The 26,412-nt window shown below is 41.6% G+C and overlaps 4 protein-coding genes and 1 long non-coding RNA gene across 8 annotated transcripts; 2 read left to right on the top strand and 3 right to left on the bottom strand.

Moving 5' to 3' along the window:
* Nucleotides 1–471: 471 nt before the first annotated feature.
* On the bottom strand, nucleotides 472–4,220 carry LOC113126234 (tubulin beta-4B chain). The gene is made up of 7 exons (XM_026300198.1): nucleotides 4,062–4,220; nucleotides 3,749–3,857; nucleotides 2,897–3,007; nucleotides 2,374–2,618; nucleotides 1,938–2,260; nucleotides 1,484–1,828; nucleotides 472–1,394 (listed from the first exon to the last, which is right to left on the bottom strand). Exons 1-7 carry the CDS (start codon nucleotides 4,116–4,118, stop codon nucleotides 1,247–1,249), a joined length of 1,338 nt encoding a protein of 445 aa, XP_026155983.1. The 5' UTR covers nucleotides 4,119–4,220; the 3' UTR covers nucleotides 472–1,246.
* A 952-nt stretch (nucleotides 4,221–5,172) lies between these two features.
* On the top strand, nucleotides 5,173–13,607 carry LOC113127353 (nuclear exosome regulator NRDE2-like). Of its 2 annotated transcripts, XM_026301843.2 has the most exons (6): nucleotides 5,173–5,328; nucleotides 5,902–5,986; nucleotides 6,172–6,363; nucleotides 6,495–6,635; nucleotides 6,848–6,994; nucleotides 12,816–13,607. In XM_026301843.2, exons 1-6 carry the CDS (start codon nucleotides 5,253–5,255, stop codon nucleotides 12,904–12,906), a joined length of 732 nt encoding a protein of 243 aa, XP_026157628.1. In that variant the 5' UTR covers nucleotides 5,173–5,252; the 3' UTR covers nucleotides 12,907–13,607. The 2 variants fall into 2 exon arrangements, with proteins under 2 accessions (XP_026157628.1, XP_026157620.1); XM_026301835.1 differs by lacking the exon at nucleotides 12,816–13,607 and having other exon boundaries at nucleotides 6,848–7,177.
* On the bottom strand, nucleotides 8,736–14,975 carry LOC113127345 (tubulin beta chain). Its single transcript, XM_026301823.2, has 7 exons — nucleotides 14,954–14,975; nucleotides 13,108–13,216; nucleotides 10,511–10,621; nucleotides 9,988–10,232; nucleotides 9,552–9,874; nucleotides 9,098–9,442; nucleotides 8,736–9,008 (listed from the first exon to the last, which is right to left on the bottom strand). Exons 3-7 carry the CDS (start codon nucleotides 10,569–10,571, stop codon nucleotides 8,861–8,863), a joined length of 1,122 nt encoding a protein of 373 aa, XP_026157608.1. The 5' UTR covers nucleotides 10,572–10,621; nucleotides 13,108–13,216; nucleotides 14,954–14,975; the 3' UTR covers nucleotides 8,736–8,860.
* A 1,064-nt stretch (nucleotides 14,976–16,039) lies between these two features.
* Nucleotides 16,040–24,713, top strand: nrde2 (NRDE-2, necessary for RNA interference, domain containing). 2 transcript variants are annotated; one of them, XM_026301813.1, is made up of 19 exons: nucleotides 16,040–16,167; nucleotides 16,741–16,825; nucleotides 17,011–17,214; nucleotides 17,346–17,486; nucleotides 17,699–17,958; nucleotides 18,358–18,515; nucleotides 19,276–19,500; nucleotides 19,708–19,897; nucleotides 20,165–20,298; nucleotides 20,686–20,806; nucleotides 20,992–21,164; nucleotides 21,351–21,522; nucleotides 21,631–21,851; nucleotides 21,975–22,467; nucleotides 22,710–23,125; nucleotides 23,212–23,351; nucleotides 23,621–23,762; nucleotides 24,083–24,154; nucleotides 24,318–24,713. In XM_026301813.1, the coding sequence occupies exons 1-19, from the start codon at nucleotides 16,092–16,094 to the stop codon at nucleotides 24,441–24,443; spliced, it is 3,549 nt and encodes a 1,182-aa protein (XP_026157598.1). In that variant the 5' UTR covers nucleotides 16,040–16,091; the 3' UTR covers nucleotides 24,444–24,713. The 2 variants fall into 2 exon arrangements, with proteins under 2 accessions (XP_026157598.1, XP_026157589.1); XM_026301804.1 differs by having other exon boundaries at nucleotides 18,301–18,515.
* On the bottom strand, nucleotides 20,872–25,524 carry LOC113127367 (uncharacterized). Of its 2 annotated transcripts, none has more exons than XR_004463021.1 (4): nucleotides 25,312–25,524; nucleotides 22,721–22,823; nucleotides 22,110–22,376; nucleotides 20,872–21,170 (listed from the first exon to the last, which is right to left on the bottom strand). It is a non-coding gene; the product is annotated as an uncharacterized LOC113127367 (long non-coding RNA). The 2 variants fall into 2 exon arrangements; XR_003295414.2 differs by lacking the exon at nucleotides 20,872–21,170 and adding an exon at nucleotides 21,596–21,734.
* Nucleotides 25,525–26,412: the final 888 nt, after the last annotated feature.

Below are 26,412 nucleotides of genomic sequence, written 5' to 3'. Positions count from 1 at the left end.
GAACAGCTGCTCAGTGAGAGCGTGACAGTGAGCCAGCACACATACATGAGCCTTCCTTTGTGAAAAAATACCTGTTAGACCTCCGGACAGGTCCAGACACACCCAGTCCAATCACACTGAAGGTTTTCTCAGGGGCTTAAAAATTTCTTTTAAAAATCGTTATTTAACGCTGAGCAGAAATGTTTTGTCCTATAAAATGCATTTAACATATATAATCAGTGAGTCAATAGTAAATGTTTTCAAATTCATTTCTCTGAAGATTTTTTTTTTCATACCTGATCTGCCACTGAATGGCATCAGTTAAAACACAAAAACCTTATATTTCTACACTAGTTTGTTGAACAACATAATCTGAAATAAAATATTTTTATGATAAATGACCGATATGTGGTGGGAAAGCTAAACCCAATACTGTTTTTCAAATAGATAAAGAACGAAGTAGAAAAGAGAAATAATCATTCACAGCATAGCAACAGTTTCTAAATCCTTTATTACAATTCATCAAACCTTTGTCAGTAACAGACACCAGACAATAATGTAACAGTGACCACTTCCTGAAGTGACTCATAGCTTTGTCTTTAGTGCATTTCAAGATATTTTTTGTTTAATTAATGAAGTGACTGTTTTGCTAAAGAGTGACACTGATCAAATTCTGCAAATTGTATCTTGAACTGGTCAGCGTTACATTCTCTTTCATCACAAATATATTTTTAAAATCTGAAGCTTAGAAAAGGTGAAGATTTAAAAGAGTGACCTCTTCACACACCACCAGAGTGGACAAATAAATCCCACAAGTGTCTGCTGATGGAACCAAACAGATCCACAACATATCAGCTCTTTACAGTTTTACCAGTATGTAGCAGGTGTTTGTTTTTACGTTTCCAAATATGTCACATGCTGATTGTTGCACGTTTGTCACTCTGGGGGACAGGTGTTTAGGTGGTACCCTCTACGAGGAGAACAGGTTAAAAACATTCATATTGAAAACAAACAAAGAATTGCCAACAGGAAAACAGAAGAGAGAACATCTAAAAACCAAGGCTGGGCACATTTTTTGTGCTCTTACTAATCTTGGGCAACATTTCAATTTTAGCTTTTGATTACTTTCAGTGGAAACCTTTTTTTTTTTTTTAAACTGCTGTTGAAATGATTGATTTTAAGCCAATTATCAATAACAGCACAACGAATAGAACCATACTGCCCAGCCATAACTCTTGCATAGTGAGAAAGATCTTATAATAAGTGTCTAGGCAACATCCTCTTCAGCCTCCTCCTCAAACTCTCCCTCTTCCTCTGCAGTGGCATCCTGATACTGTTGGTATTCAGACACCAGGTCATTCATGTTGCTCTCAGCCTCCGTGAACTCCATCTCATCCATGCCCTCACCCGTGTACCTGAAACAATGAAAGCAAATTGTTTCACCGGTCAGAGCAGATACACAAGTCAACCCCCATTGTTGTGACATCAATCTTCTTTCACTCACCAGTGGAGGAAGGCCTTGCGGCGGAACATGGCAGTGAACTGCTCTGAGATGCGCTTGAACAGCTCCTGAATGGCTGTGCTGTTGCCAATAAAAGTAGCAGCCATCTTGAGGCCACGGGGAGGGATGTCGCAGACGGCCGTCTTGACATTGTTGGGGATCCACTCAACAAAGTAACTGCTGTTCTTATTCTGCACATTTAGCATCTGTTCGTCCACCTCCTTCATGGACATGCGGCCTCGGAAGATGGCAGCGACTGTCAGGTAGCGCCCGTGGCGTGGGTCGCAAGCTGCCATCATGTTCTTGGCATCGAACATCTGCTGGGTGAGTTCAGGAACTGTCAATGCCCTAGGAAAATGATGACAATTTGTCATTTACTTCAGAAGCTTCAAAATACACCTTGAGAGTATTATATGATGACATGAGTCCCCTAAAAAGCAGTTTCCTGCTTCTTTACCTGTACTGCTGGCTGCCTCGGCTGGTGAGAGGGGCAAAGCCTGGCATGAAGAAGTGCAGCCTGGGAAAGGGAACCATGTTGACTGCCAGTTTCCTCAAATCAGCGTTGAGCTGGCCAGGGAAGCGCAGGCAGGTGGTCACCCCACTCATGGTGGCTGAGACGAGGTGGTTGAGATCACCGTAGGTGGGCGTGGTGAGTTTCAGCGTGCGGAAACAGATGTCATACAGGGCCTCGTTATCAATGCAGTAGGTCTCATCTGTGTTCTCGACCAGCTGGTGGACAGAGAGGGTGGCATTGTACGGCTCCACCACTGTGTCTGACACCTGGAGTGGGAGAGTGAAGGGAAAGAAGAAACAAAGAGACGAAGAGTTTAAAAGAACCAACAGGTGGATGGACAAACATTTCATGTTCAAATATTTTAATGGGTTATCTGTACCTTGGGTGAGGGCACCACACTAAAAGTGTTCATGATGCGGTCTGGGTACTCCTCTCTGATTTTGCTGATGAGCAGTGTGCCCATGCCAGAGCCAGTGCCTCCTCCCAGGGAGTGTGTGAGCTGGAAGCCCTGCAGGCAGTCGCAGCTCTCTGCCTCCTTTCTCACCACATCCAGGACAGAGTCCACCAGTTCAGCTCCCTCGGTGTAGTGGCCTTTGGCCCAGTTATTACCGGCTCCACTCTGGCCTGCATTACATGCAAATAAAGAAATCTTTCATATCTGTGGCGTCAAAATCCCTGATCTGATCTACTTAACCCAGGTCTCTTTGGAATATGACTTCATCATATATGCAGATTAAGCACAATTTATGTGTAATAAGAAGTACATACATTTAATACAAATGCCTTCTTTACTCTTACACCATTGTGATCCAGTGGAAAACTACTTTTTTGATTTCTACCTTTAATCTCAATTTTATCAGCCTGCTTTAAATACATATGAATCTTCACATTTAGATTCTCACCAAAGACAAAGTTGTCTGGTCTAAAGACCTGACCGAACGGACCAGACCTCACTGAGTCCATTGTGCCAGGCTCCAGGTCCACCAACACTGCACGAGGGACATACTTGCCACCTGGTGATGAAAGCACAGGCACAGGAAAATTATTATAGGAAGAATTTACAGTGCTGAAACTGTAGCCAAGCAGCTTACTTTTCTCTAACATTAGTGTTCATTAAAAATATTTTGTCTTTTGAAATGATGACAAACCAAAGGAAAAACAAACAAGCAAAAAAATCCAAACATTTTAGCTCCGTTAAGACGTTTTTATTATTTCTAATTATTACAAGCATTATACAAGTCCAGTGTAATAAGGATTAGGGTTAAGCTGTTTTAAGTCAATTATAGATCACTGATAGCTCACTTTAGATGGCAAATCAAATGACAAAAACAGGCCATTTCAAATAAATTCTGATCTAATAGCTCAAACTCTGTTTATTTCTTTCTACTGCATCTTAATCGATGATGATACAATTCGTCTCGCTCTTAACTTAAAGTTTTAGTGGTCTCTCATATAAATATGACTAATTAACGCTAAAATTATCACGGTTGAGTGGAAGAATACCGTTAACTGGGGATTTGTTGGTTTGTTGATCTGGTGTATCATGGAAACACTAAGGTTACGACTGTAACTAAGGAAGACAGGCCCATTGGATTCAAGTGACTTTTAGCAGCAGGACAAGGACCCCTGCTGGATAGCAGCGGTACTAACAACTCAACCGTGTGGTATTGAGTTACCTTGGCCCTCTTAGAAATGAGATAATCTAGTTAACTCTGTAAGGTCGGGACCATTAGCAAAGAATAACGTTAGCCAACCTGTTGCTTCGTTGTAATACACGTTGATCCGCTCCAGCTGCAGGTCGCTGTCCCCATGGTATGTCCCGGACGGGTCAATGCCATGTTCATCACTTATCACCTCCCAGAACTAGAATCAGAAAAGGAGAATATAAGGTAACAGTTAAATTAGCGGGCTAACTAGCATGATTATCCCAAAGCCAACGGCTACCATTAGCTTCGTAGCTAAGTAAGTTAACGCTAAGCTAACACAGCAGCCCGCCCAAACCAAATTTAACTTGTACGCTGTTTTTCGGTGAGTTAAGACATTATTTTTAAAAACAGAGTTTCCAACCTTAGCCCCAATCTGGTTTCCACACTGTCCTGCCTGCAGGTGAACGATTTCCCTCATTTTGGTCGAAAGTTAAAACTTTTCAACAACGACTGAAACAGACAAGTTGTTGCCGCTCTGACACTCCACCAACGGAATAACCTGAGACGGGAGAACGCTGCCAACTGCCGATGGTGCACAAACACAATTGGACCAAATGGGTGTCAATCAAAATATGCCAGGCGTCTGATTGGTCAAAAAACACTTCACTTGGAGTTCTGATTGGATGATGCCCGGGGCACCGTTGTCTTGGTAACACAAATTAGAATTTAATACAAAACAGAGTTTCTGCAGAGACGCGTGTGGCCGCCTGTCCCTCTGTGCATGTAAGTTGCAATGGAAACGTAACAACAACACATCTTACACCGGTTTTCATTTTGACCTTGACCAACCTGTCCTCGGAATAAGAGAGATAATAAAAGTAGGTATCAGAATAGATATTCAGTCATATCCGTAACACTGAGATAATTATCAACGCAAAAATAAAACCAAAATGAAACATTTGTTCCTTTTATCCTCTTAATACATAGTCAAAGACAAATGTATAGCTTTACTTTCCCTTGCTGTGTAGGTGTACAGACACAAAGCACAATGCCTTGCATGTTTCTACAATGATGGAGTGACTATATAACTAATTGTTGTGGCTGCCCTCGCCAGAAGAGGGCGCTGCAAAGGGCTTTGAAATCCCAGATAAACTACAGTATGTAAAATACTCAACTCACCTGATGCGCCACTGTTTCCCTATTCAAAGGAGATTTTCATAGTAGGGTTCTCTCTTCGATCTGTTCATGTAGGGTCCAGACTTTAGATTTGAACTTTTAGGAATAAAACACTTATTACATCAAATCTTTGTGTTTAAACACCCCAACTTTAACAATCACTAGCCCACATTCCTCAGGTCCAGTGTTATACTTTAAGAAAGTCCTCACTGAAAACACAGCCAGCGATTCTTCACTAATTCATACTGGAGTAAATATGTGTTTTATTTTCAGGATCTGTCTCACAAATTGTCTTTACTTCAGAAAACATCATCGCAGCTGTAACGTGTTAATGATGTGATGATTAAACATTTGACTAAATTGATCATTTATTATATTATTCGTTTTTTTGTTTTTTAGCTTAAACTGACGACGTCATCTTCCCGCGACTGTTTTTATGCGACATATCATCATGGCGCTGTTTCCAGCTTTTGCTGGATTAGCAGACAACAAAGTTGACGATCCGTCCGAAGGTGATCACTCCCGCACCCACTACACATTTTCATATGGACTGCAGTTCATCTCAACATTGTGTTGTCAAGATAAGCCTGCTAGTTGATATTGGCTCTCCTGACGGCTGGATGACAGACTTTGCTACTTAGCTACTGTATCTGTACTTGTTCACCTGAAATCTATTCATATGGTCACTGTCATGCTCCAGTAAAATATAACTAGACACCACTGTGGTGTTAGAAACCATCTCCCTGTTGTCATCACTGTTTCATCAGTTAATCAGTGCATATACATGCACACTAGTGTCTCTGACTCTTCCACATGCACCAGAACAGTCATTGCTGTACTGACTTATCTAAGGCTGTTTTCTGGCTACCTGCACTAAGCTGTACTCAGCAATCTGCAGGATGTAGCATCTTCATCTCTTCTTCAGTAACAAAAGACGAGAACAACTTATCCCCTGTATTACCAAGATATGTTTCTATGCAGAATACAAAACTGTGATAATACACTAAACCTCATCTTTGGTTCAACTGTCATGAATTCCTAGTCCTTCTGATTACTACTGAACATATTTTTGTTTCTTCTTGCAGAATTAGACTGGCTGAACAATAAGAGCTTTCAGGCCAGGGACGCCCTCTCTCTTCACAGTCGGTTTATAGAGGAAAAGGAATCAAGGTACTGATCAAAGAGCTGTTTTCTGTGCAGCTCTGTGTGGCTAAAGAAATGTGCTAAGTAAAGCTCATTCTACTCACCATACTATGTTGAAAATTATTAACATTTTTAATTTTTGCTTGAAGCAGATGTTAGGTTTTAATATGTTTTGACTTCCATTAATGTTGAAAGAACCTCATAATCCTCAGTGTAGGTAGAGAGGTGGGCTCTGCGGAGGAAGAGAAGGAAGGAGAGGACAATGTGCCACTCAAAAAGAAGAAAAAGAAACGAAAAAAGAAGAAAAAACATAAAAAGAAGAGTGGAAGGGATTCGGACAGTGGTGGGTCTGACTCTGACACCATCTACCCCAGTGACCTCAAAAAGGAACATGAGGCAGATAGGTACACCCACAAACACATTTACATCTCACATGCTTACATGCTTCATTTCATGCACTAAGCTGTACTGGCTTGCCTATGCTCTGTATTTGTGCTTGATGTGTTTGTTTGTGGTTGTCTGTGTGTTCATCCAGGACCCAGGCCGCTCCCTTAGCAAGTCGTTTCTCCTGGTTGGATGACCTCCACCTGCCCCTGGAGCAGCCGTTCTGTGTGGACCATAAACCTGATCCAGCCAACTGGACATACAAGTCACTGTACAGAGGAGACGTAGCAAGGTAACACAAACGCACACAAACATACGCTGTAGCATGAAGGTAGTACTGTGACATTTTTCTCCTTGACTTTTTTTTATTTAATGAAGTTTGATTGTCTCTGGTAGGGACTGTCCCTGCTCATGCAAACTACATGCTGCTACAAACAAAGCATGTCTTGAAAGCAGGTTAGAATAAATCACTGGCAAATAATTTTGAAACTCTGTGTCTTCTAGGTACAAGAGGAAAGGCAGCTCCTCACTGGGTCTGGACCGTCGCAGGCAGGAAGTCAGTTGGGAGGAATCAGAATCAAGAAAGAAACAGAAAGACAAAAAGAAAACAGCAGACAAATACTTCTCTGCAGTCAGTCGGCAGCTTCTGAGGTCTGAGCTTCCTGTTCCTACTTTACCAATCAAGTCAAGTCAAGTCAAGTTCAGTTTTATTGTCATTCCGCTACATGAGGGGACATGCAGTGGAACTAAATGTTGTGCCTCATAGGACCATGGTGCTACATAAATACAGACATATAACAAAAAAGTATAACACAATAAAGTAAGAGTATAACAGTAAGAACTTTTCACTATAAAATATATAAATGGTTTCCTTGAGTGTGGTGCTGTCATTAAATACCCATCATTCCTCCAATTGAGTGAGGATGAGGAAATGAAAGGAGGAGAGGCAGGTAGGAGGTTTAGCCACAACAGTTGGCGAAGAAGTGTCTCTTACAAAAATCGAGCAAAACCTAACACATAACTGTTTAGTCCTTATCATTGTAAAGATGGCTATGCCCAGAATTACTCCCATAATCAGATTATAGTCAAAATTATCAATAGGGTAAGTTATTTAGTATTCATAAAATAGTGGCAGGAAGTAGATTACACCTTTGCATTCATAACAGTCCAATACAAATACACAAAGGCTGTGTCTGAATGTCCACCCTAGTCCCTAACCCCTCTGTCACTACATAGTGCGGTTTCGGACACTCAGCCACTACATTTTTTTCTTGAACAAACCACTTTTAACAACAAAAATCTTCTTTAGTAGCTGGCCCCAGTGTACACTGTTGATTTAACCTGATGATTTACCTAATCAGATAAAAGTCACATTTTAGGTGGTGGTGGATAGGGATGTTTGATGTTATCATGTCTGTTGCCTGCTCTGCCTGATAATTTCCTCTGATGGCAATGACAGGCAGCCGTCACTCATTTTGCATAGATACAGGATGATATGCACATTTTCATTATATGCATAACTTCCATTTGTTTTCATACCTTTCATCTGCCACTGAATGGCATCAAATTTAAAACACAAAAACCTTATATTTCTACACTAGTTTGTTGAACAACATAATCTGAAATAAATATTTTTATGATAAATGACCGATATGTGGTGGGAAAGCTAAACCCAATACTGTTTTTCAAATAGATAAAGAACGAAGTAGAAAAGAGAAATAATCATTCACAGCATAGCAACAGTTTCTAAATCCTTTATTACAATTCATCAAACCTTTGTCAGTAACAGACACCAGACAATAATGTAACAGTGACCACTTCCTGAAGTGACTCATAGCTTTGTCTTTAGTGCATTTCAAGATATTTTTTGTTTAATTAATGAAGTGACTGTTTTGCTAAAGAGTGACACTGATCAAATTCTGCAAATTGTATCTTGAACTGGTCAGCGTTACATTCTCTTTCATCACAAATATATTTTTAAAATCTGAAGCTTAGAAAAGGTGAAGATTTAAAAGAGTGACCTCTTCACACACCACCAGAGTGGACAAATAAATCCCACAAGTGTCAGCTGATGGAACCAAACAGATCCACAACATATCAGCTCTTTACAGTTTTACCAGTATGTAGCAGGTGTTTGTTTTTACGTTTCCAAATATGTCACATGCTGATTGTTGCACGTTTGTCACTCTGGGGGACAGGTGTTTAGGTGGTACCCTCTACGAGGAGAACAGGAGGTTAAAAACATTCATATTGAAAACACAAACAAAGAATTGCCAACAGGAAAACAGAAGAGAGAACATCTAAAAACCAAGGCTGGGCACATTTTTTGTGCTCTTACTAATCTTGGGCAACATTTCAATTTTAGCTTTTGATTACTTTCAGTGGAAACCTTTTTTTTTTTTTAAACTGCTGTTGAAATGATTGATTTTAAGCCAATTATCAATAACAGCACAACGAATAGAACCATACTGCCCAGCCATAACTCTTGCATAGTGAGAAAGATCTTATAATAAGTGTCTAGGCAACATCCTCTTCAGCCTCCTCCTCAAACTCTCCCTCTTCCTCTGCAGTGGCATCCTGATACTGTTGGTATTCAGACACCAGGTCATTCATGTTGCTCTCAGCCTCCGTGAACTCCATCTCATCCATGCCCTCACCCGTGTACCTGAAACAATGAAAGCAAATTGTTTCACCGGTCAGAGCAGATACACAAGTCAACCCCCATTGTTGTGACATCAATCTTCTTTTACTCACCAGTGGAGGAAGGCCTTGCGGCGGAACATGGCAGTGAACTGCTCTGAGATGCGCTTGAACAGCTCCTGAATGGCTGTGCTGTTGCCAATAAAAGTAGCAGCCATCTTGAGGCCACGGGGAGGGATGTCGCAGACGGCCGTCTTGACATTGTTGGGGATCCACTCAACAAAGTAACTGCTGTTCTTATTCTGCACATTTAGCATCTGTTCGTCCACCTCCTTCATGGACATGCGGCCTCGGAAGATGGCAGCGACTGTCAGGTAGCGCCCGTGGCGTGGGTCGCAAGCTGCCATCATGTTCTTGGCATCGAACATCTGCTGGGTGAGTTCAGGAACTGTCAATGCCCTAGGAAAATGATGACAATTTGTCATTTACTTCAGAAGCTTCAAAATACACCTTGAGAGTATTATATGATGACATGAGTCCCCTAAAAAGCAGTTTCCTGCTTCTTTACCTGTACTGCTGGCTGCCTCGGCTGGTGAGAGGGGCAAAGCCTGGCATGAAGAAGTGCAGCCTGGGAAAGGGAACCATGTTGACTGCCAGTTTCCTCAAATCAGCGTTGAGCTGGCCAGGGAAGCGCAGGCAGGTGGTCACCCCACTCATGGTGGCTGAGACGAGGTGGTTGAGATCACCGTAGGTGGCCGTGGTGAGTTTCAGCGTGCGGAAACAGATGTCATACAGGGCCTCGTTATCAATGCAGTAGGTCTCATCTGTGTTCTCGACCAGCTGGTGGACAGAGAGGGTGGCATTGTACGGCTCCACCACTGTGTCTGACACCTGGAGTGGGAGAGTGAAGGGAAAGAAGAAACAAAGAGACGAAGAGTTTAAAAGAACCAACAGGTGGATGGACAAACATTTCATGTTCAAATATTTTAATGGGTTATCTGTACCTTGGGTGAGGGCACCACACTAAAAGTGTTCATGATGCGGTCTGGGTACTCCTCTCTGATTTTGCTGATGAGCAGTGTGCCCATGCCAGAGCCAGTGCCTCCTCCCAGGGAGTGTGTGAGCTGGAAGCCCTGCAGGCAGTCGCAGCTCTCTGCCTCCTTTCTCACCACATCCAGGACAGAGTCCACCAGTTCAGCTCCCTCGGTGTAGTGGCCTTTGGCCCAGTTATTACCGGCTCCACTCTGGCCTGCATTACATGCAAATAAAGAAATCTTTCATATCTGTGGCGTCAAAATCCCTGATCTGATCTACTTAACCCAGGTCTCTTTGGAATATGACTTCATCATATATGCAGATTAAGCACAATTTATGTGTAATAAGAAGTACATACATTTAATACAAATGCCTTCTTTACTCTTACACCATTGTGATCCAGTGGAAAACTACTTTTTTGATTTCTACCTTTAATCTCAATTTTATCAGCCTGCTTTAAATACATATGAATCTTCACATTTAGATTCTCACCAAAGACAAAGTTGTCTGGTCTAAAGACCTGACCGAACGGACCAGACCTCACTGAGTCCATTGTGCCAGGCTCCAGGTCCACCAACACTGCACGAGGGACATACTTGCCACCTGGTGATGAAAGCAGAGGAAAATGATCATCCCTTATGTACTGTTCGGGATGTTTTCATCCACCAAGGGTCATTTTTCACTCTTAATTTGGCCATAACGTTCAATGTATTTCAGCAAATGGAATGATTTTTGGTGACAAAACTTAATTTGACATAAATTTTGGAAATCTGATTTAGAAATTTTTTTACAGGTCAATAATACACTGTGGGCAAATTCACTGAAATTCACCCTTTCGTTATGTTCGGGATGAAAACATCCACTAAAACAAACTGCTGTAAAAATATATCAAATATTTTTTCAACTTTTTTGCATAAATCTGTTAATCAACTTCAGTTCTGATCAAAACTACTAAATGCAAAAATAAATCCAGGATTTTAACTCTTTAAATACCAATTTCATAAGTGATGTCACAGATTTAGGGAAGGAAAAAAAAAACACACACACACACACACACAAAGACTTATTTTCATATAAAAGGTGATTGTGGACTGGACATATTTTTACCCCCTGTCAGTCTTGGATATGTCAAAGATTAGTAACCAAGGATTTTGATGCATTGTTAGTTTTTGTGCAGCATCAGATTTTATTTTTTTCTGATTAATTTATTGTTCATGTATGTTTTTTCCCCTTTTATTACCATAACGACATTTTTTGATAATCATGCATTCTTTATGGTTGGCGGTTTCCCCGCTTGGGAGGAGGTAAAATTTGTCATTTTTACTGTTGACAACCAAGTGGGGGCAGCATGGTGGCTGAGTGGTTAGCACTGTTGCCTCACAGCAAGAAGGTTCTGGGTTCGCAACCCAGCTTTTCTGCATGGAGTTTGCATGTTTTCCCCTTTACTCCGGGTACTCTGGTTTCCTCCCACAGTCCAAAAACTGTTAGGTTGATTGGTGACTCTAAATTGCCCATAAGAGTGAGTGTGAGTGTGTGAGGTTGTTTGTCTTTGTGTGTCTATATGTGGCCCTGTGATGGACTTGTGACCTGTCCAGGGTGTATCCTGCCTTCCACCCGAAAGAGAGCTGGGATAGGCTCCAGCAGATCCCTCTGACCCTGGTTAAGGGATAAGCAGGTATAGATAATGGAAGGATGGACAACCAAGTGGCCCCATTAACCCTTTTCACAGGCCTGTGCATAGAAAGCTTAGTTTCTGGCTTTTATATGGACTTTTATATGGACTATATCAGCAAATGTGTGAGAGAGAGGGATCTTTGCATGTTGACCCTGAGGTGTCTGAGAAAATCAGAATATGTACCTCAGCTCTCAGAGAACAAAGACTCTACACATTGAGCATACAAAAACAAAGTGTATTTATGCACCTGCTGCCTTTTGATGGGGAGAAGTACAAAACAAGGTAAGTGGATTTAAACACTGGCATGTCGTCCTGCTGGTCATTTCATGGTGAGAAGAGCAGTGAGCACCATGTGTAGTGGCTTCACTCATACCAAAGTTTGAATTGATTATGCAGCCTGACCCCTGCAGCAAGCTGCCGAATATATCGTCTTCTCCCTCTGGCACCGGTGATTCAGAAGAGTCCTGATTTTGTTGTGGCAACACTTATTGTCCTCTCCAGCTTTTTCCACTGAAAGCAAGGAGGATTCAGAGGATCCTGAATCTGGGTGATTTCCCACAAACATGGAGACAACTCCCTTTTTTCAGCCTGACAGAGATGTGACTTTACGGCCGATGTGTTACGCCATCTTGAGGGTCCAGAACATGGATTCTGCATTCAATCTGTTAACAGAGATGACTGACCTCATTGTCAGCATAATGGGCGCCTTCAGTGAGAAAGAAACTGGACCGGGGTGGACTCCACAGAAAATTTGAGTGACTGCTGATGTCGTCACATCCTATGCCCTGAGGTGTGACATCCATCCATTATCTATACCCGCTTAGTCCTAATTAGGGTCACAGGGATCTGCTGGAGCCTATTCCAGATCTCTTTCAGGGGAAAGACAGTGGGTACACCCTGGACAGGTCACCAGTGGAGGTGTGACATTTGGAAAAAACTGGTGATGATGCAGAGGTGGACCAGGAGGGCCATCTGTCATGGAGATGACAGAAGGAATTCAGGGGCCTCACGCCACTTGTGACAACTTTTACCTCCTACTCACTTGCTCAGGAGTTTCTGCAGAAGAAAGTAGCCTTGTTCAAGATGATCAGAAAAAATAAACCAGAGCTTTTGTCTTTGTAGGTTGTCGACACCTATAGCTGCAGAAGGAGGACCAATCAGTAGTTGGGGATTTGTTGATCTGTTGTATCATGGAAACACTAAGGTTACGTAACTAAAGAACGTTCTGAATCCACGTTCAGGCTCAGTGGACTCAAGAGTGACTTTTAGCAGCAGGACAAGAACCCCTGCTGGATAGCAGCAGTACTAACAACTCTACCGTGTGGTATTGAGTTACCTTGGCTCTCTTAGAAATAATATAATCTAGTTAATTCTGTAAGATCAGAACCATTAGCAAATAATAACATTAGCTAACCTGTTGCTTCGTTGTAATACACGTTAATCCGCTCCAGCTGCAGGTCGCTGTCCCCATGGTATGTCCCGGACGGGTCGATGTCATGTTCATCACTTATCACCTCCCAGAACTAGAATCAGAAAAGGAGAACTAGAAAATGCAATTTCTTAAAAAACTGCGTTGGGATTGCTGGCTGCTGAAAAAAGCTTGAGGTAAACTGCGTGGCTGGCTGCACAACACCTGAAGCATGTTTTGAATTGCCTGACAGTTTTAAATAATCGAGAAGTATAAACTGTAGTGATATATTTTTGTATTTTTACAGCGACAGCATGTAAAAATAAAAGTCTGTAAAAAGTCTGACCATATCCTGGGAGCATACACCATGGCTGACATTAAAAATGGCCTCAGTTGTTGCCTGAAGCTGAATGCCAAGAGCCAACGTCCATTTTAAGATTGAGTTGCTATTTCAGGGCTTTGAGAAAATGCTATAAAGTGGCTTTTATTTTGAAAGGACAAAGTACTTCAGGAGACTCATGAGACCTTATACTAGAAAGTGGACTTTATTTTGAATGTTCCTTATTCTTTACAAAAATGTAATATCTCCCTATAAATGACTGTAGACTTATTGGGAAAGTCCGAACATGGTCTGCTCGAAGAAGACACCATGGCTGACATTTAAAACAGCCTGAGTTGGTGCTTAAAGCTGTATGCCAATAGCCAAAGTCCATTTTAAGATCATGTTACTGTTTCTTGGCTTTTATTTTGAAAGAATGTAAAGGCTTTTATTTTGAAAGGGCAACATGCTGTGCAGCACTGAGATGACCCTCAATTAAACACTGAGTCTTAAGTTTAAATGGTCACTATACTTTGGAATGGTATTTGAGTGTTCATTATACTTTAGAAAGGTGCAGTCACTTGTTCTAAATAGCTGTAGACTTTTATTGTCAAAGTCACGTCCTGCTTGGAGAAGACAACATGGCCCACACTGAGAATAGTCCCCATGTGTAACAGCAGTGGACTTAGGCAGCCAGTCAGTCTAATTACCAACCACAGGCAGCTGCGGTCCTGGTACTGCTCTGTGAGCTGTTGCTATGGTGACCTGAGCCCACAGTGAGAGGGGGAGTGACAGTGACACAGCACTTTAAGCAGGCACAGTACAGAAGCTGAGAAAACAAAAATGGAAGATTACAGAGCCAGGAGTCTTCAACACAGAGACCGATTAATTTTTTGTGAAGATATTCCAAAAAACATATGAAGGACTGCTGGCGAGTTAGAAACAGCCTTCATTTGTGTTTCAGAGCTCCTGGACCTCTTTTATAATGAGAGTGAATGAGAGATTGAGCAGTCACTCTCTGTGGGTTTGGCCACCTGGTAGAAACACCGTAGGTCCTATCAGAATGAGAATAGCGTTAACGTTACCTGAAAGAAGACAAAAATCTCTATCACTTTCATATATAAATTGTTTATGAAAGCTGAAAGTTGCCAGAAGAACAGAAAAAATGGATATCTGGTATGGAATATCTCGAAAAATATAAAAGACATCGCTGATAAAAGTAGAAGCAAGCCTCTCCTCATGGAGCTGAAGGCGGTGGTGCTTGATTGACATTTCTACGTAGAACGGTGTAGGAGGAAAAACGGCGGAATAATAAAGAGAGAAAACGAAGAACATAATGTGGGATCCCAGCAATATAGGGTAACAGTTAAATTAGCGGGCTAGCTAGCACGATTATCCCTGCGAATCAAAGCCAACGGCCACCATTAGCTTGGTAGCTAACTAAGTTAGCTAAGCTAACACAGCAGCCCGCCCTAACCAAATTTAACTTGTACGGTGTTTTTCAGTGAGTTATTTTTAAAAACAGTTTCCAACCTTAGCCCCAATCTGGTTTCCACACTGTCCTGCCTGCATATGAACGATTTCCCTCATTTTAGTCGAAAGTTAAAACTTTTCAACGACTGAAACCAACGGAATAACCTGAGACGGGAGAAAGCTGCCAACTGCAGATGGTGCATAAACGCAATTGGACCAAATGGGTGTCAATCAAAAATATACCAGGCGTCTGATTGGTCAAAAAACACTTCGTTTCGAGTTTTGATTAGAAGATTTAAACAGAGTTTCTGCAGAGACGCGTGTGGCCGCCTGTCCCTCTGTGCATGTAAGTTGCAATGGAAACGTAACAACACATCTTACACCGGTTTTCATTTTGACCTTGACCAACCTGTCCTCGGAATAAGAGAGAGATAATAAAAGTAGGTATCAGAATAGATATTCAGTCATATCCGTAACACTGAGATAATTATCAACGCAAAAATAAAACCAAAATGAAACATTTGTTCCTTTTATCCTCTTAATACATAGTCAAAGACAAATGTATAGCTTTACTTTCCCTTGCTGTGTAGGTGTACAGACACAAAGCACAATGCCTTACATGTTTCTACAATGATGGAGTGACTATATAACTAATTGTTGTGGCTGCCCTCGCCAGAAGAGGGCGCTGCAAAGGGCTTTGAAATCCCAGATAAACTACAGTATGTAAAATACTCAACTCACCTGATGCGCCACTGTTTCCCTATTCAAAGGAGATTTTCATAGTAGGGTTCTCTCTTCGATCTGTTCATGTAGGGTCCAGACTTTAGATTTGGACTTTAGGAATAAAGTCTTTTATGGACTTTAGGAATAAAACACTTATTACATCAAATCTTTGTGTTTAAACACCCCAACTTTAACAATCACTAGCCCACATTCCTCAGGTCCAGTGTTATACTTTAAGAAAGTCCTCACTGAAAACACAGCCAGCGATTCTTCACTAATTCATACTGGAGTAAATATGTGTTTTATTTTCAGGATCTGTCTCACAAATTGTCTTTACTTCAGAAAACATCATCGCAGCTGTAACGTGTTAATGATGTGATGATTAAACATTTGACTAAATTGATCATTTATTATATTATTCGTTTTTTTGTTTTTTAGCTTAAACTGACGACGTCATCTTCCCGCGACTGTTTTTATGCGACATATCATCATGGCGCTGTTTCCAGCTTTTGCTGGATTAGCAGACAACAAAGTTGACGATCCGTCCGAAGGTGATCACTCCCGCACCCACTACACATTTTCATATGGACTGCAGTTCATCTCAACATTGTGTTGTCAAGATAAGCCTGCTAGTTGATATTGGCTCTCCTGACGGCTGGATGACAGACTTTGCTACTTAGCTACTGTATCTGTACTTGTTCACCTGAAATCTATTCATATGGTCACTGTCATGCTCCAGTAAAATATAACTAGACACCACTGTGGTGTTAGAAACCATCTCCCTGTTGTCATCACTGTTTCATCAGTTAATCAGTGCATATACATGCACACTAGTGTCTCTGACTCTTCCACATGCACCAGAACAGTCATTGCTGTACTGACTTATCTAAGGCTGTTTTCTGGCTACCTGCACTAAGCTGTACTCAGCAATCTGCAGGATGTAGCATCTTCATCTCTTCTTCAGTAACAAAAGACGAGAACAACTTATCCCCTGTATTACCAAGATATGTTTCTATGCAGAATACAAAACTGTGATAATACACTAAACCTCATCTTTGGTTCAACTGTCATGAATTCCTAGTCCTTCTGATTACTACTGAACATATTTTTGTTTCTTCTTGCAGAATTAGACTGGCTGAACAATAAGAGCTTTCAGGCCAGGGACGCCCTCTCTCTTCACAGTCGGTTTATAGAGGAAAAGGAATCAAGGTACTGATCAAAGAGCTGTTTTCTGTGCAGCTCTGTGTGGCTAAAGAAATGTGCTAAGTAAAGCTCATTCTACTCACCATACTATGTTGAAAATTATTAACATTTTTAATTTTTGCTTGAAGCAGATGTTAGGTTTTAATATGTTTTGACTTCCATTAATGTTGAAAGAACCTCATAATCCTCAGTGTAGGTAGAGAGGTGGGCTCTGCGGAGGAAGAGAAGGAAGGAGAGGACAATGTGCCACTCAAAAAGAAGAAAAAGAAAAGTGAAAAGAAACGAAAAAAGAAGAAAAAACATAAAAAGAAGAGTGGAAGGGATTCGGACAGTGGTGGGTCTGACTCTGACACCATCTACCCCAGTGACCTCAAAAAGGAACATGAGGCAGATAGGTACACCCACAAACACATTTACATCTCACATGCTTACATGCTTCATTTCATGCACTAAGCTGTACTGGCTTGCCTATGCTCTGTATTTGTGCTTGATGTGTTTGTTTGTGGTTGTCTGTGTGTTCATCCAGGACCCAGGCCGCTCCCTTAGCAAGTCGTTTCTCCTGGTTGGATGACCTCCACCTGCCCCTGGAGCAGCCGTTCTGTGTGGACCATAAACCTGATCCAGCCAACTGGACATACAAGTCACTGTACAGAGGAGACGTAGCAAGGTAACACAAACGCACACAAACATACGCTGTAGCATGAAGGTAGTACTGTGACATTTTTCTCCTTGACTTTTTTTTATTTAATGAAGTTTGATTGTCTCTGGTAGGGACTGTCCCTGCTCATGCAAACTACATGCTGCTACAAACAAAGCATGTCTTGAAAGCAGGTTAGAATAAATCACTGGCAAATAATTTTGAAACTCTGTGTCTTCTAGGTACAAGAGGAAAGGCAGCTCCTCACTGGGTCTGGACCGTCGCAGGCAGGAAGTCAGTTGGGAGGAATCAGAATCAAGAAAGAAACAGAAAGACAAAAAGAAAACAGCAGACAGATACTTCTCTGCAGTCAGTCGGCAGCTGCTGAGGTCTGAGATTCCTGTTCCTACTTTACCAGTGATCCCTGAGTGTGGTGATGTCATTAAATACCCATCATTCCTCCAATTGAGTGAGGATGCGGAAAAGAAAGGAGGAGAGGCAGGTAGGAGGTTTAGCCACAAACATCGAGCAAAACCTAACACAACTGTTTAGTCCTTATCATTGTAAAGATGGCTATGCCCAGAATTACTCCCATAATCAGATTATAGTCAAAATTATCAATAGGGTAAGTTATTTAGTATTCCTAAAATAGTGGCAGGAAGTAGATTACACCTTTGCATTCATAACAGTCCAATACAAATACACAAAGTCATTAAATATGGAGTGTGTCCTCAGCTTACCAGGATTTAACCACAACATTCTGTTCAGACAGTTTTTTTGTGGTAGAGATCTTTAGCACATGCCTTAATTTTGTCATTTTCAAACATTTAATGCGCCAATCCAGGTGACAAAGTGCAGATGTCATGGGTAAATCCTCTCGGTGTGTACGACCCCTCCACAGCCCTTTGGCTGCAGGGCAAAGGACAGGACAAGCAGAAGGAGGACCTACAGGCTGGGCAGAGTGCTGTGCTGTTGGCCGGCAGGACTGAAGAGTTTAACAGACGGCTGAGAGAGCAGCCAGCAGACACACAGCTGTGGATACAGTTTATACAGTATCAGGTATGGAGACTTTGGTTGCTATATGCCACTGTTTTATTGTGCTTCACTCACCTCAGAATCAGCCATGAAGTGATATATGCCCTATATCCCTGTGTTTTAGGAATGTTTGTGTATCAGTGCTTGTGTGTGTGGTTTGTACACTTTGCACAGTAATATGTATGCTTTTTCTTTCCCAAATGTAGCAGGTTTTTCACTGGGAAGTAGTGTTTACCTCAAGATGCTCTTAGCAAACACTGCCATCATTTGCCTAACTTTCAGAATTTGCCTGTAAATAGGGCTGGCCTTCTACTGTATCTTTTTATCCAGCAACAGATCCCAGGTAAAGACTAGGTAAAGAATGTGGTAGTTGGCTGATGACTGAACTAAACAACTCTTAGCTACAGTTCAAATCATCAAGTCAAGTTTTCCTTGGAGATAGTAAAGGTTAGGTACAAATTCTAATGAGAGAATTTCAGACTAACCTAAGTTTGTACATGGATGTTTTCAGGCTCTCTATACTGTAAGTGGGAAACAGTGCTGGATAATCTATGTGGACTTGACACTGGCTTGACATTGTTATTCAGCTGTTACAGACTCACTACCTTATTCAATTCAACTTTTAATGACACCAATACATGTTTGTATATATGACACAAGTAAGGGAGTAATATCAGCCAAGAATTATCAGTCAGCCAGTAATCTGACAAGCTACACGTTATTTCTCTTGTTGTTCCTGTGCAGCATTACTTGTAATCTTTCTCGTCTCTTGTCTGCCCTCTAGGATGAGCTGACTTCAGCCATGTTTGGAGGGGAGGAGGAACAGCAGGGCAATGATTCAACTGAGTGGCGCAAGTCTTCCTACCGAGCGGTTCTAGAGAAAAAGCTGAGCATCGCTGAGCGTGCTGTGGCCACCAACCCTGGCTCCGTAGCTCTGCAGCTGGAGAGACTCAGGATCTGCCAGGAGCTCTGGGAGCCCTCAGTTCTGGCTAAAGAGTGGAAGAAATTGGTCAGTCGATAGTCTTTGTACGTTTTTATTCAAATCAATCAGTGCTTTTGTATGTTCAGTACATGCATCATCAAATACTTAAGGTGCAAGTAACACTTCGGTTTCTTTTCTTTTGTCGAAATCAGAGTGGAAACATCAGCATGTCTGTAGACTAAAACCTTTTAGTCATTCTAATGCGGCCAACACATATTCTCTGTTGCTCCTCAGGTGTTCCTCCACCCAAACAGCACCTCCCTGTGGAGGGCGTATCTGCTTTTCACCCAGAGCTACTTCAGCAACTTCACTGTGTCAAAAGTCAACTCTGCCTATGGGAAGTGTCTGAGCACGCTCAGTGCTGTGAGGGATGGCACCATGGTCTCTCACCCCGCGTTACCAGGGATTGAGGAGGACATGTTGGGTAACAGAGAATTTTCATTAGATTTATCCTTTTCTGCTATGAAATGACCAGTGGGCCACAGTTGCAAATTCAGCTTCCACAAGGACAGTTTTACCCCCTGCTTTTGTCATCAAACCTCAAGCCCACATTTCAACACAAATACATTTTTAACTTGTTGACCCGTCAGTTAAACCAGTTGAAAGAGTATACAGAACATTTTAATAGTTAGTATGCTCGATGCTTTTATGAGTTTGTCATTTAGCCTGTTTGTCCTTTCCTTTTGTCCAGATATCTTCACCCAGCAGTGTCATTTCCTGCGTCAGTCTGGTCACACAGAGAAGGCGATTTCTCTCTTTCAGGCCATGATGGACTTTACTTTTTACAAACCCGACAGTGTACGAGAGCTGTCCACCAAGCAGCAGGTACTTCAGTTTACAACAGACTTGAAGCAGGCAGATATGAGAGCTATATCAATCTTATCTAACTCTCCAAAACCATTTTCTGACTAGTCTTTTACTGAACTGAGAGTGCAGAACCAGTAAAATGTCCACACTTTGGAGGATTCTCCTGTCTGTTGTATCCATATTAGGATCACTTTATTTAGAGCATTTTAGGGTTGTCTTCACTCAAACTGTCTTTTTAGTTGTTGGTATTATGAAAAACTAATTAATGAGTAAATATTTCTTATAGGCATTGCAGAAGTACAAGATGACACACTCCAGTGCTCAGTTAATGCAAATATGAAGGATATTATGCCTTTCAGTTCAGTTTGTCTTTTGATGAATGTGTGTCTTTGTGTGTGTGTACAGGTTGAATTCTTTGAACCATTCTGGGACAGCGGAGAGGCAAGGGTTGGAGAGTTGGGGGCCAGAGGCTGGAAAGCCTGGATGGTCCAACAAGAGAGGGGGGGGTGGCTACAGCCCAGTGCAGGTAAAATACACACACACAAACACAACCTGATGGCTGAAACCCTTGCTGAAAGTAGGCAGGCAGGCTTCACTGCAGATTTTTATTGTGTGAGTGATGCAAATCCTGGAATAATCTTCAAATAGATTTGTATGTAAGAATCTTGACAGCAACTATAAATTGAGCTTCATGTCTGTATGTGTCTACAGAGGAAGAAGAAGAGGAGGAGGATGAGGAGGAGGAGGTGAAGGATCGGAGACAGCCCAGATGGACTGTCTGGCTGGATGTGGAGTCATCTCGCGAAGCAGCTCAGTGGCTGCCCTGGAGGCCTGACAAATCCAAGGGCCAGTCAGAAGAGGACTGTGAAGACCCGGACAGACAGGTACCGCTGGACAGAAAAGACTAGATCTATACAAAGATTTGTTAATCTAATTCTGTTACACTGACAATATGCATTATTTAAAGCTGTTGATGTTTGGAATTCTGTTCACAGTATGTTCAGTTTAAGACACTAAATAGATGTACTGGCTTTTATGACGTCCCTTTCTCTCTACCTCTCAATCGGTAGGTGCTATTTGACGACATCGGCCCATCCCTAATTTGCCTGTCATCACCCGAGCTTCAGCTGCAGCTTCTTCTCCATTTCATGTCGTTCCTAGGGCTGCCTGTGGACTCTGCGCTCTTTGCTGCACCTTCTCAGCCTGGCCTGCTGCTAGAGAACCTTTCACTGCTGACTCAGGGTAAAAATGACCAAATTAATAATAATAGTTTTTCTCTATTTTTAATATGGCAATTTAAGCCATGTAAATGAGATCAAAGCAGTGACAAACGCCCATGTCACGTCCTAGGTATTGACCCGCTGCGTCCTCTGACCTCCCATGACCTACCTGACACTGGGCTTAACGCTGTAGGTCACATGACAACTCTCCAAGGAACAAAGAAGTGGGCAGGGCTGGGAAAGCAGGGTGAGACGTTTATCACAAATGTGTTCAATATGGTCCAAGCCGTCCTTCCTGTGCATCACCAGGCTATCCTGTCACTCAGCTGGATTCAGTATGAGAAACTTAAGGTAAGAGTCACTTTGTGTTATGTTAAAATTGGGAGAAAAGGCTCTCAACGACTGATTTTCAACTCAAAAAAGTATCTGGCTTTTGCGTTAATTTACTACACTTTGTATTTGTGTATCTGTCAGGTCTTGCGCTGCCTACGCAGTGGCAACAAAAAGCGTCTCCGCTCTCAGGGCAAGAGCAGCAAGCGGGTGGCCAAGCGACTGCTCAAAGAATCCAATAACCGCTCGTCATTGGTGCTGTGGCGAGAGTATGCTCACCTGGAGTGGATGCTGGGCAACGTTGACGAAGCTCGCAAAGTGTTCTCTACAGCTACAGCAATGGGGGGAACCAAAGGGCTAAGTAGCCCCAGTCTCTGCGACCTTTGTCTGCTGTGGGCACAGCTGGAGGTGGAGAACGGAGTGGCTGTGCGAGGCGCAGATCTAACTGATGTAACTGCTTCCCCAGCTGTCACAGTGCTAACCAAGTTAGCTGAAGGAACCTCCACATTCTCTTCATCCTCCGACCCCCTCTCTCCAGTCTCTGTCCTGAAAGCCAGGAGGTCATATGAACAGATTCTAACAGCCAGTTTGGCAGCACTGGATAAGGACCCTAACAACTCTCAGACCAACATAAAAGGTTTGATTTCTCCACAATGTGTTCTTTTTTTTTTTTTTTAATCTGCCAAGGACTTGCTACATGTGTCTTGTAAAAGAACTGTCTCAGTGATTTGTTTAGGCCCATATACTACTAATTCCATGATGGATTTCCATGTGTATATTTTAGTTACCAATGAGACATCATTAGGATATTTCAACGAAAAAAAAACTTTCTCTTCTGAAAGTTATGAATCTGTTATTTATCTGATTAATTCTTCATAGGTCAAGAGCACCTGCTTGAGGAGAAGCTGAGGTTGAAAGGCCTGGTTGGCTGCTATGCTCTGTTCCAGTACCTCACAGTGGGCATCCAAGCAGCTAACGCCGTCTATAGCCAGGCTAGAGAGAGGATAGAGGAGCAGTATCACACATTAACACTGGATAAGCAGCCCAACAGTAATGAGGGAGCCAACCTTGCTAGCACCGATTCCAGCAACTCTGCAGCTGATTCCTGCTACACCAGCAGGAACTATATGAAGAGGCTGGCTTCTGAGTGTGAAGTATTAGCAGTACAGCAGGCAGCTTTGCTGAGGTACCACAACAGTGTCAGTGTGTTCCCCTTGGCAACACTAAGACAAACTCTGACTTCTACCCTCTCCACCTGGTGTAGCAGTGCACCTCTCTGGAGTATATATGTACAGGTAATCTAGAGACTTCTTATAAAATACTTCACATAATCCTTACTTGTTTTTATGTGATTATAGCCCTTGTGCAATCTGTGTTCCAGGTTGAGGACCGTTACCATAGTGCTGGCCGAGCACGCCGCTTTTTTCATTCTGTAACTAGGCACACCGACAGTGTGGTGCCACGCCTTTTTGCCATTGTTGTCGAACAACAAAGGAAGCAGCTGGTGGACGCTGCTCAGAAGTAAGAGCATAAAGGGTGATGAGTAGCTGGTTTTCCTGCACTCATGTTGTATGGGAATATGCACTGTTAACAACCAGCACACAAGATGCCATGATTGTAGTTTTACTTGTTCTTTCTTTGTCTTTGTGAAAAACTGAAAAGCTGATTTTCATAAGTATTCTCTGTCCATGTTCACATTATCTACATTACCTATTAATAATTATGTAATATATAAGCCACTTTTATAAAATATTAAATGTTTAAATATATTTTTTTTATGGTCTCTACAGGTCTTGTTGCCATGACGCTGCCTTGCCCATCCTTCCAGAGAATGGCCTCAGCAACCGTATCCGTGGACTGTTTGAAACTGCCATAGCAACAGAGATAGGTGCTCACTGTCCTTTAGTTTGGAGGATGTACATGCATTTCCTGGTAAGATGGCAAAAAAACAGTCTCTGAACACACACTATTGACTTGAACTCATTTCCTATCCTATACCAGTGATATTAGTACAATTTATGTACAGGCCTAACCATGCCTGTCAACTCTCCATGTAAATAAGGAAGGTCGGCATAGAAGTGTCATTTCCAAAAAATTAAGAATCACATCTAGGTCACATGCATTTTAAAACATTTTTAAAAAATGTTTATTTTAGTTATGAGCTTACTTACATATGTAGTATGTAGTTATACAAATAGTGACTTAATCAGAAAGGTCTGTGCTTGTGTGTTTGCATGGGTGTGCCTCTGCAGGTGTCTGAAGGGAAGGTGGATAAAGCCACAGGGATCTTCTACAGGGCCTTACAGAATATTCCCTGGGCTAAGGTGAAACAGACATAATTAAGCTTTTCTAACAGCAGCTGATCTCTTTTGACTACATTTTTAAGTTGTATGTACAAAACATTGTCTTTCTCTTTTTGTTTGTGGTTGTGTATGAATGTAAAATTGCATTTATGCAAATGTGTGTGCATGGCATGTGTGTGACCAGGGCTTGTACATGGATGCAGTGCAGCTGTTCCCTGAGCATCTACAGGAGTTTGTTGATCTGATGACAGAGAAAGAACTCCGTCTCAGACTGCCTTTAGAAGAACTGGATATACTACTGGAAGACTGAACACACATTCAAGGGCTCACTTTGAGTTTGCTTAAGTGGCAATATGACACCTCACATATTAGCACACTTAAAGACTACAGGAGATACACACCTGAGTTCAGATTTATCCACATATACCCTAGCTGTTGTATTAAACAGTGATGTTGCAGTGATCTTATGTAAAGATGAGCAGAGAAGCTACCCTTTTGACATATTGTCTGAAATGCTTTATTTTAACAATATAAATTTGTTTCAGTACCTGAGATCTTCAATAAATGTAATTCTCATTTATGTGTTGTATGTTTTAGATTTGAGCTTACAGTACATACACACTAGTGTTGAAGGTCCTAAACAAATTAAATATATTTTTTTAATGTAATAGCTTGTTTTTGTTATATGGAATCATAAAGTTCTTTTCAACATTAGTGTAATGAAAGAAACTATTCCAATACTGATATAAATGAGAAACTAGAACAATGACATTTAAAACAGTAATCATAATAATCAAATTTCCCAAAAGTACCGTTTATGTTCATCATGATTTAGAGACACCTGTTGGTTAGAAGTCTGCATGCCATGACGAGGCTAAATGATACTGTATTACTGGACATAGTGAAAGATAAGTTTACCCATATAAGTACAAGTACAAAAAGATCAGACTATTTCTGAGTCAGCCACAGCTTTCAGCTGTTTTTATATTAAATGTCCCTATGACAAACCCATTACAGAAATTAAATGTTTTTTTTTTTCTGTCTCAAGTTATTAATGACTTCTTAAACATGAATTATTCTGCTCTTTTTGATCCGCAGTTTCCAAGTTTTATTTATACACGGCCTATGTGGCGGCGCTAGTTGGCTGCACACCTGTGAAATACCTGTAAAGAGTTTACCTGCCTTCTTCGTGTAGCCTGTTATTTACCCCACTGAACGTATTGTACAGGCTGGCGGTGAAGTCGTTCCCTCCCGCCATCATTGCCGCGCCGTGGTTTGACGCATTGCAGATCTGCCTTGGCCAATCAGCAGTTTCTGTACAGTGTGCAGAATATTGCGGGTCTGTTCTGTCCAATCAGAATACCCCTCTCAAAAACAAAACCGCAACTTTACCAGTTACATCAGCAGCGATGTTTAGAATGTATCCTTCCGCGTGCATAAAACTCAGTGTAACACAAACTAGTCCGTCACTTTCTATGTGGCAGTGACAGGAAAATGGGACGTTTTAATTAATTGAAATGCTTGAAAAGAATGTATAAACAGATAAATGGTAGCCTCTTCAAACTGTTTTTGGCAAGTAACCACTATTATGGACAACAGATTTATTTTAACATTTTATTCTGAAACTCATGCCTACCTTTTCCCTTATACGTGTCCTACTAATACTAGGCACTATTCGGTTATATTTACGACAATACAAACAGTGCATAACATATTACAATGCTGTGATGTGAAAAATGTCTTTGTCTTGAAGTACAATACATTTAGAGTTTTTATTTCTAGTAATGACACTACAGTCTGATAATGTCACTAAACACAAGTAAGACTAGATGCCTGTTGCAGTCAAACAGGTTCAGCTTACACTGACATTGTCTAAGTATATTTTTGATGCCAGATGTAATGGGAGCCAATTGGCCAAGATACGTCAGCAGACTTTATGACTGGTGCCAGATGAGACATGTGGTCAAACAGAAGATAATACAATAAGAGTCTTACATTAGACAGATACTTGAAGGTACTATAGAGACTATTTGACCAGAAACAGCATTCAGTACACACAGGAAATTATGTTACATTTTAGCTGAGACATTTCAATCGATAGTTATGAGAAAGTGTCCAAAGTCTAATTCTGACTTATAGCTCAATCAAAATTATGTGACAACAGCATTATAAGTGTGTGGACTCTGACCCTGAGACACAATGCATGCTAGGCTACTATTCTGACTTTCCCAGACCGCAATGGCAGAAATGCATTAAATGTATCCATAAAATGTATGGTG

Source organism: Mastacembelus armatus, chromosome 22, assembly GCF_900324485.2.
Source record: "Mastacembelus armatus chromosome 22, fMasArm1.2, whole genome shotgun sequence".
NCBI lineage: Eukaryota > Metazoa > Chordata > Actinopteri > Synbranchiformes > Mastacembelidae > Mastacembelus > Mastacembelus armatus.
Note: the sequence above shows the minus strand (reverse complement) of the source record. Positions and strands in the feature narration are given on the sequence as shown.